The sequence below is a fragment of the Nymphaea colorata genome, chromosome 4 (assembly GCF_008831285.2).
Source record: "Nymphaea colorata isolate Beijing-Zhang1983 chromosome 4, ASM883128v2, whole genome shotgun sequence".
Taxonomy (NCBI): Eukaryota; Viridiplantae; Streptophyta; class Magnoliopsida; order Nymphaeales; family Nymphaeaceae; genus Nymphaea; species Nymphaea colorata.
In genome coordinates, this window is record NC_045141.1 from 27,000,886 (window position 1) to 27,011,090 (window position 10,205).

General features: G+C 45.2%; 1 protein-coding gene across 1 annotated transcript; it reads right to left on the bottom strand.

The window, feature by feature from the left end:
• Positions 1 to 1,446: 1,446 nt before the first annotated feature.
• On the bottom strand, positions 1,447 to 6,092 carry LOC116252896 (uncharacterized). Its single transcript, XM_031627507.2, has 2 exons — positions 3,731 to 6,092; positions 1,447 to 2,113 (listed from the first exon to the last, which is right to left on the bottom strand). The coding sequence occupies exons 1-2, from the start codon at positions 5,216 to 5,218 to the stop codon at positions 1,724 to 1,726; spliced, it is 1,878 nt and encodes a 625-aa protein (XP_031483367.1). The 5' UTR covers positions 5,219 to 6,092; the 3' UTR covers positions 1,447 to 1,723.
• Positions 6,093 to 10,205: the final 4,113 nt, after the last annotated feature.

The following is a 10,205-nucleotide window of genomic DNA, read 5'->3' on the forward strand; positions in this document are numbered from 1 at the left end:
TTAACACAAGGCATGAAAGCTTCCAAGGCGATGCTGCATTTAGAGAGCGTTTGATAAGGAAACGTTGTGTTCTTTGCCATAGTTTTTTTCTAATACTGGTTCAAAATCATCATATTCTGGTTTCGGGAAATATGGTCTGCTATGGATGGTTTCAGGAAATATGGTTATGGATGTTATTAGATCCCACCATCAAATGCCGCAGAGTCGTACAATGTTTTCCTGAATCATGAACACTGTATTTTAAGTGCATGTGTGTCAAGAACACTCTGTTTTTATCAATCGTATTTTCAGCGGATGATGTTTCTTTCTTTTCTTTGACGTCTTTCCATGACCTGTTACTGAGCCCTCAGGACGCGTTTTTCCATGCACTCTTACTATAAGTACGGGCACTTGCGAACAATTGTACGTGGGAGGTAAGGATGAGCTTCAAATATGTTTAAGTAGCCGGTGTTGCATATATGGACTAATTTGCCCAACTGTGGAGGTGTATTTCGCTTCAAGGAAATAATGTAGTCGCACCTGCTGGGCACTTTTGGCTTTGAAGCTGGTCGGGCGAGTGCCACGAGAAGGAACGTGTTGTCCGTTCCATTCCTGTAGCCGTTACCCTCCCGTGTCATGTGGGGTGGAGTGTAATACCAAGATGAAGGTAAACTGGAGGATTTCCGATCTCTTTTTGGGGCGGGAACTTGGGTTCTCTTTTTTGGGGCCGGGGTTGTAATCCTCTCGGTTGCTTGAAATCTATGCTGAAAGTAGTCTTCTTTTGAAATTTCTACGTTATGGTTGTTGTTCTTTCGTTTTTGTTATTTTTTTTCTTATCGTCCCTGAAGATTAGAAGCCCTTGGATTTCTGTTATTTAAATTCTGCACGTACCATGCCATGAAACCCGTGGTTATTAGTTCCAATGGAAGCAACTTACAGTCGACAGCAGTAAAAGGCTCCAATGGTCTTATGGCGTCTCTTTATGTACTGTTTTTCGATATGGCAAAAATAACTTCGTTTCTTTTCCGAAAGTTGAAAGTTATCGTCTTTGTAGGGCGCACCATGTGTGCGCCAAATCTCGTGCAGCTATTTGCTATAAAACCAGTTATAAATTCATTACAAACGAGATGAGGACCGGCACCAACACCGGGGATTAAACCAACAAGTTGCAAACTCAGCTACTATGCCGGGCGAGTGGGGAGGGGGCACCGGAGCTTGGTCTTGTAGTTAATCGAGGTCCTACAATTCAACCATTTTGCCTTTTTATATAATATACCGATCATATACGTTTTTCTCATTGGTGATAAAGGAAGGGAGCAATCTCCCAGCGCGTCGTATCGGAACCTTTTGGCCCTTCTACTCACAGTCAATCGACGTGCCGGCGACGGTGCATCTCCCATGAGATGGACCCGAACTGCTATAGTGACCAAGAGAAATCACCACTCGGCGGAACAGGAGACTCTGATGTAGCGACATAATCTGATAAGGACCTCATGGGCTTTTGGTTTCGGAAATATAGCAAGACAAAAATAAGAAGCATGGTTCTGAAACCGCAGCGGTATGACATTCACACGATAGTTGTGGCAAGATCGCTTTCTGGGTAAACGCTCAATCAGGGGACTGGATCAGGTCTCCCACTCGCTACAGAGCAAGTCACCACCCCAACGCATTTTTCCCAGAAATGCTTGATCGAGGGCTAGTACCAATCTGCCTGTAAAATTCGGGTTGTCAAATAGTCAGGGGATTAATATTCAAAGTCGTCGGTAGGTGGCAGCTCCGCCGTCCTGGATGCCTGCTTCTTCCCCTTCTTGTTCTTGGCTCCCTTTGCTTTCATCCGTCTCTTTTTCTCATTGGCATCTATCCAAGTATAGTCTGCCGGTATAAGAAATGGATCAACATCGTCGCTCCCATGGCTCTCCGTGGACACAGAGGAGCTGCTTGCATGCGTTTGACTCCCTCTCATCCATGAGATCCATGACGAAGAAGATGATGATAACTCAGAATCCTTTGACTTGGTGTCTTGAAAATGAGCTGGACTGGATAGAGGGGTAGAGAACTCCTCCAGAGGCTGAAGCTCCTCAAACTTTGTAAAGGTGACCAAGACTCTAATGGTGGGTACAATTGGAATAGCAACCTGAAATGCATAAAAAGGATAAACTAAAGTTAGCGACCTCGAAGTTCTTCATGAACAGAAGAAAACTAGATATAATGCAGGGAAAAGCAGCTAGCTTCCACCATGTTCTTTGTTGGGTTTAACAAACAGATACACCCTAAGAGCACAGAATCTGCGGCACCATAAGAATAATGCTTCTTGTAACGAGAGAGAGACAAATAATGGGGAAAAAGTGCAAAGTTGGACCTACTAGAGATTGTATCCAGCGAGTATATATAAAACACATGACGAACAAAGTTCTAAACCAGGGAACTGTAGTTCAACCGGGGGGGCCTTGAATTGACTGCATCTACAGTCACTAATGTGAAATTACCAATTTAGATAATAAAAGTAGAAAAGAAAAGGTGGAAGCACTTGGCCTATCTACACAGTGCAAGTATGAAGTTTCAGCAATCTACCAAAATGCAAAAGAGAAACGAGAATCATGAAGGGTGTATTCTAGAGTACTTTGTATATAGCACTTGCGTGGAACTGATCACACTTCATCTGAAGCTTTGCAACATCTTACTCCAGTAAGAGAAAGGGCAGAATTAGGATTAACAAGTCTTTTCAAAATACAACAGCAAGGGAAAAAAACAGGATAATGCAACACCAACTACATGAGATATGGCACAAAAATGGAAAATAAACAAATTGAAAATTAACGGTCTTAGATGGAAAAAATTGTATAACGTGGAATAACCTAAACACTTGCATTTTAGGCACAACAAGCTTCCTGCAAGCAGAGATACTGCCATTTAGCACCTAAGGTTTAATCTGCTGTATAAGGTGAAATACTGTGTTACTAATATTACCACCAGAGGCAGCCTATCACTTCAGAAACCAGAGATCATCAGGAATCGTTCAACGCTGGACTAACGGTTTTCTCAAATTCATCCCCGATCTTACACCACTTCCTCCCGTCGCTGCATTAGAGAAAAATGAGGAGCATTGCGGCTGTGGGAAATCACGACAGGTCTATAGTAATTTCCACTAACAAATGCTTGCTGAACAAGCTGGAGAAACATCAGTAGTTTGTCGCACCTTAACATTCCAATCGAGAACATGAGGCTCGGTAGAAGACATTGTTGCATTTGTTGTCAAATTAAAACGCATAGATGCCAGAAAACAACGATAAGTCGCTAATACAACTGAGTACCAAGAAGGGAGAAAATCCACACATCACGAGAGAGTGCCAACAAAGAGACCTGCCGATTAAGCTGACAGAGATGGGCAAATGACGATTTGGCGCCTTAGAAGAGACACAGTCCCTATAGAAAAGAAAGGGTAGTCCCTCTCACCCCATGAAGATTAGGTTTTAAGCAGGAAGGCAGAAGAGAAATAGATGAAGAAAATCTTGAATCCCCAATCCCAAGCGAACCTGCAAACCCCAAGACACTATTCACCTAACAACCTTGCAACGCACTCCAAAAGTTCAAATTCAACAAGAAACGGACCAAACTCCAGGGTTGCCCTTTCCAAGCCAATCAATTTCCACACTCTTTCACAAGAACCGTCGCAGCACTAAAGCAATATATAAAGTCAGTAAAGAAAGCACAACGAACCAGAAAGGCACGAGGGAGATGAAATGACGAATACCTTCACGGGGAAGGTTCCTGGCGGCAATTTGGTGGTCAAGAGCTCTCTCAATCTCCTCACAGCCTTCACTTTGTTAGCCAAGATATCGAGCACAGGTAACAATTCCTCCGTCTGCAACGGGAAATCCTCTGTCAACCACAGTACGGGCCTCAAGCCTTTCCTGTATTCACTTTCACTCTTCCCATCACCTAACCCGCCAGCACAGCCGCTGTTGCAGCCATTCTTCTTCTTCTTTGCAGATGCCGTCCTCAACCCGTTCACCACTTTCTTCCCCTCCCCACCTTTCTTGGTCGCCGCCTGATCCTCGTCTTCACCTGATTTCTTCCCGCCCCACCCTCCGAACCACCCTTTCCTCTCCTTCCCTGTTTTGCCTGCAGCATCACCATCGGTTCCACCATTAAACTCCTCATCGTCCAAATTCCCCCCTGCCCTCAATGCCGAGTCCAGTTGCATCTTCTCCTCTGCCGTTAACAGATCATCTGCTCCGCCGCCAGTGCCCGCCTCCTCGTCCTCTGCCGCAGCAGCTGCAGCGAAGAGCTCCTCGTCCGTCATCGCGCCGGGGACCTTCCTTGACTTTACGCTTACGGTAACATGGTGCATATCGTAGACCTTTGCCTTCCACGCCCCGACTGCCTCCGTCCGGTCCTGCCTCCGCCAGTTGAGGTGCGGCACGAGCTCCGCTTTGGTCACGTCGATCCCCGGACGGTACATGTTTGTCTGCGCCATGAGCGCCACCTCCCGGGCAACTTCCGCCTCGCTCGGTCGCGAACCCGCGCCCTCAAGCGCGTTAGCAATCTCCTTGTCGCGGTGCGACAGCACGATAAGCGAGCCAGGAGGAATCCGGCCGGAGTCGCCGCCCTCGCCAAAGAAGATGAAGCTCTGATCGGACCTCTGGATGCGGAACCCGTCGAAGCCAGAGAGGGTCATATCGGCCCGGAGGTTAGAGCCGCGCTTCCAGATCCGATAGGTGTCTGAGGGGGCGATCCGACTGATGAAGGGGATAACGGAGCTCTCGAAATGGAAGGAGATCTCCATATAGAAGTCACGCATCCTACCGGCGGCGGCGACTATACGGGGAAGGCGCCGGCACCACTTTGCCCAGGCAAGTGGCTGGTAATGGCGGGCGATCACAGCCGCAACAGCGTCCTGGCGCGAGCAGACGGCCTCCTGCAGCGAGCTCCAGCCCCGCTCGTTCTGCAGGCTCCAGTCGGCTCCGGCAGCCATGAGGATGTCCGCGGCCACGGCGTCGCCCAGCCGGACTGCGACGTGAAGTGGCGTCTCCCGCCCCGGGATCCCTTCGCGGACGTCGAGCACCGCAGATACTGCATCCGCCCGGAGCTCCGCCTCAATAGACTCCGCTTCCGAGGTCACCTCCCCGGCTTCGGGCAGTCGCGGAAGATCCGCCACTATTCGTCGGAGGGCCGAGTGGTCCCGTCGGAGCACCGCCAGGTGCGCGGGACTGTCCGAATACCGCGACAGGTCGTCCATCGCAAGCTCCCCTTCTTCCTCCTTTTCTTCTTCTTCTTCTTCTTCTTCTTCGGAAGGGGTACAGAAATGGGTTGGGATTTGGGGTTTCACCAGAAGACAGATGCCGAGGCTGCGGAGGGGTATTAGATTGAAGACAACATGAGGAGTCAGAATTGACCTGAAGTGTGGGAGTCAGAGGGCATAAAGAGGGGGTTGGAGGGAGACGCCAGCAACTAATTTGGACTCAGAGTCCTCCTTCCTCTCCTCCCTCTCTCCCTCTCCCTCTTCTGCATAAAGAAAGACCAAGCTCTCTGAGACTCTGTGAGAAAAGCGAGAAGGAGAGAAAAAAAAATGATGGGAAAGGAAGGGGAGCAGGTAATTTGGGGGTGGGAGACTGTCTCAGAGTAAAAAGAGAGGGAGAAAATATGATGGGAGAGGAAGGGGAGCAGGTAATTTTGTTGTATGGGGGGTTGTGGCAGTTCCCCACTTCTCCTTTTCTGGTCCTCCTGCTGCCGCTGCCTCTCTTTTCTCTCTCTTTCCCTTGCAGCTCTCTAGTCTCTCCTCTCTCCATGCCTTTTATCTCTTCTCCTCCTCCAATTCCTTTTTCCTTCCTCCTCCCTCCAAAATTTCTACAGTAATTTTTTCTTTTTTTCCTCTTAAGTCCAACCCCTCGACCTGCAATTCAACGCGAAGGAAACCGTCAGTGCCAATCCCTTCACTATCCACGACCCACCACCGGCCCAAGAAAGCAAGCAAGCCCAGCTGTGTGTGGAAAAAATCTCTCTCCACCCATTCTTTATTTAATATGTTACCATTGGTCTGGGTTGGAGGTGGCGGGGAATGCCGCGTGGTGGGTGTTACTGCCTGGGGATTTGTCCGCCTGACTGGGACCCCATCTCCTCAAGAACAAGAAACGGAAAAGATGATCCTCTTCTCCACACCCCACCTTCCCCTTCCCCTTTCCCTTCCTTCCACCCAGTGTGCACTGGTGTGGTGTCTCCGAGGTTTCGAAAGTATCCCCCCTCGGCCCTCTCCTTCCTGTCTTGTCCCCCTCTTCACCAACATAACTTCATCCCTTCCTGCATCTCTCAAGTCACGCCTCCTTCAAAAGAGCTTTATTTTTATTTAGCAACATAGCCCGAGCATTCTTTTCTTCGGCCAAGAAAAATACTCTCAACTTCTTCCTGTGTTGTTCGAGTTCACGACGTCCGGTGGTCTGCGTGGTTCCATTTTCGTGTTTCAAACCTTTCATATTAATGAGTTGCCACCTAATGCAGGAAAGGAGGGACTTGTTTTTCCTACCAACTGATGGCATTCGTTGGGTTTCTCCATCGACGGCAACATCTGGCAGGCGGAGGACTGCCTGCCCAAAGTTTTCTGTCTGGAAATTTGAGGTCATACACCAATATTCTCCGTAACGGCTTTTCCCCTATATAAGCCCACTAGCCTTCTCATCTTCTTCAGACTCCCCTCCACCGCATTAAAAGGTTACTGAGTCATTCGAGGCCCTTAGCCTGGTTACTGAATCCTACTTGTCAACTAACAAAAGTGGATTTGTAGGACCCTTGTTGGTGCTCACCGGGTTTCTTGCGTATAAATAATAAAAATCACGATGCGTGTCCTCCTAATGCAGAACTCTCCAAACCAAAAGACAAAAGAGGTTTGGCTCGAGAAATCAAAAGAGAGAGAGAGCCCTTTTGCCCATTTTTTATTCGAAAATTTGGTTTGGCCTTTCTACTAACGTTTCAATCTGAAAACCTGTCTACCATTTAGCCTAATAAAGAAGTTTTTGTAGGATCTTTTCACATTCATTTCTTCCCACATTGAAAGGTGCTCTTCATCTGCTAATTATGTATAAATTGGTCAAGTTAGATTCCAAAAGAGTCGGCATGGTAGGGGTAGGCTTTGGTTGTCTTGGAAGCAGCAAAGATTTCAACTTTTGTGGGTCTCGCTTGTTTGGGTAAGCCGAAGTGTACTCCTTGACCCAAAGAAGGTTCACTTGAAATGGGCTCCTACCTCTTCAAACTTGTTTGGAAAAAGCGAACAAGTTCGCTTCTGCATACAATTTGACAAAACTACGGCATACTGGTTCATCGAATGCATTAGAGCCAAAGCTCTAGCCCATTCCTCTGGAGTTCCGCTTTTATTACCATCAACTTGAGAGTTGTATATACCACAGTAGATTTTCACCGGTCCATCAATGCGACCACCTACCTATGCTACGTCCCTCAAAACCAAAAACATTAGGAAAGCGGCAAAATTTTGATGTACATAATAATGAGGACTAAAAATGTTGTAGTCTTCAGTATTTCGTTATCTGGAGCCTGCACTTTTCTCCCTCTCGCTCGCTCTCTTTCTTCCCGTCATCCAACGGGTAGTGTTTGGTCAGTTCCTTTCTTACTGTTTGTTCGCTTACACATTCAATGCGAGAGGCGTCAATTGCTATTTTATTATGTCGAATGTTCATTGGTGGTGATTTTTTCCACTTAAGGATCATCTGCTTAGAGTTTACCAGAAAATACCTGATGTTTTTTGGATTTTCCTACATTCGTTGTAGTTTGCACAAGTGCAGTAAGAATTCAGAAATCTAGAATGACGTCCATCTTTTCCAAGAAGCATACGCGTTTCGTTGGAATCCAAATTAAACCGAGCAAATATGTGCGGTTGCAGGTACCTCTCATGCAAGATACATACTAGTCCTTCGAGAAGGGAGGGGCTAGAAGACGTGCTCGATTCACAAGCAGCTCATAAAGCATACCTCAAAATCTAAGTAAACAAATGCCGTTTACAGTATTTCAGATTCATGGTTTTTACTAAAATGATGCACAGAATTGCCAACGAAACTTAAAATTGCTTTTCTTTTTAAACCATGCGACGTGAAGAACTCATAAATGTTCTCTTAAGTTCAAATTTGTGTGTGTGTATATAATATATATATAGTTTTCTTTTATTTTGTAGGGCAGGCTGGTTGGAGGGTGACCATGTGCCTTCTGCTTTTAACTGCTTTCCCCTCCAATGCCGAATTCAGATGCTCAACTTTACAACATTATTGGCTCTTTTGCCCTTTTAACTGTGCCCCGTTTGAAGGCCCCACCTGCCTCCTCACGTGCCTAGAAGTTGAGAAGGATTGTTCTTTCAAAAGAATAGCAACCTCATGTTAGACCCCGCGATGCCCATGTGCAAGTACAACTTGGTTTGATTGATTTGCCATTCAAACTGACCTTTCTTTTCCATTTACCTAGTGTGTGTGTGTGTAAGGGAAAAAAACAAAAAAACAAAAAAAGTTTAGCATTTTTGTCCGAGCATTGGATGAAACAAAAAAGTTGTGGTTGTAAGCAAAATATTACTGCTATGTATTGTATCATTACATGAACTCTCAGCATCACAATGCCTGATTGTATTGAGAGAAAACAATCTTTGGCATTCTCAATCTCATATTTTAGAATCTCAGATCACCTTGGATCTATGATGTAAGGAGATCAAAAAACATCCGAGTGACTGAAGTAGAGTCGATTGATGGATCAAGAGATGGATTATCGTTCATGCCACGATCGATATTGCGTTTAGGAGTTGGGTTCCAAAAAGACGGTGGGCATGTCAGGAAGGCCACTGGACCCATCCAAAGGCCAAGAAGTGGTTTTGAACGTTACACTTACATATGCCTAAGAAAACCGAATATTTGATCCCAGATAGTGGGAAAAGATCTTTGTCACCTTTACAAGGCAGACGATCTATCCAAGGAAGCCATTAAATGCGATGGCAATAACAATAATACTGGCATCTCCCGAACCGAAGAGAGGGATGCGACTGTCCGGACTTGTTTCAGACCTGGGCTTGGCCAAGTCTGACCTTATTAGATCTCATTTTATTAGACTTAGTTTCGGTTCCATGTTGACGCTGCACTTCTTTTGATATTTGGCCGACGTTTAATTAATTCATTTAGAGGACGTTTGATTGTTGTCCACTATGATAGGACAGACAGGACGTCCTTTCCATTACCTCATGGACAATGGTGTTTTTTGTCCACCGTTTGATGATTTTAGGAATAGAACACTGTGTTCTTCTTATCCGGCGTTTGTTTCGTGTGTGTCTGTTATGTCTGTTCTGTCCGTCCTATCTGATGTTTGTTTTTGTCTTGTCCGATCTATCCGTTCTGTCCGATGTTTAATCTTGTCTTACATTTGTATTGAAAGAAACCTTCAATTTCAATATCTCCCATATTTATTTCAAAAGAATATTTTATTTACAAGTACAACTTCATCAGCAATAAATAAGAAAAAACAAAAAACTTAGAAGTCTTTTATCAAGAAGCAATACAAAACGCCAGTGAACAAAGGGAGAAGTATTCACATCACATTGGAAGGAACATGTTCAAATAATGTAAGAGTGTATACCCTTTACCTCGGTTCTGAAAGTATTTCAAATGAACTCTTCTTGTAAGGAGTAAAAGCATACATTTAATCAAATACACAAGAACCAGTTCAGAATGTCACAACCACAGTTGTGACAAAGCTTTTATGAAAAACTGGAAGAACAGTTGACACTTTCACAAGAAGAATGTGATGGAAAGAAAGAGATCCGGCGGGTCTCTTTGCCACAACATGACATCTCTTCAAATATCTTAACAGTTCAAGCACGAAAGGCTTTCAATTAAACATAAAATGAATCATTTTTCCTGAATGCCATATCTCACAATTTTTCCTATCAATGTTAACAAGTATCGAACAATTACAAAAGTATCCGATAAATGAAGCAGAGATTATTACATCGACTGTAAAAGCAAAGTACAACATTGACATATTCGCCTGTATCATAGCATTATAAAGAACAATGATGAACACACCATCGTCAACTTGCTTCCAGTGGTAACAGAAAGGCACCTAGCCATAATCCAAAGGATCATGTCAGGGCAGAATCATGCCCAGGCAACGCCTTCACCACCACTTGTTCACCATCGTCAACTTACTCACTTGCTCAGACTAAATAAGACCTATTGGTACATAGAAAA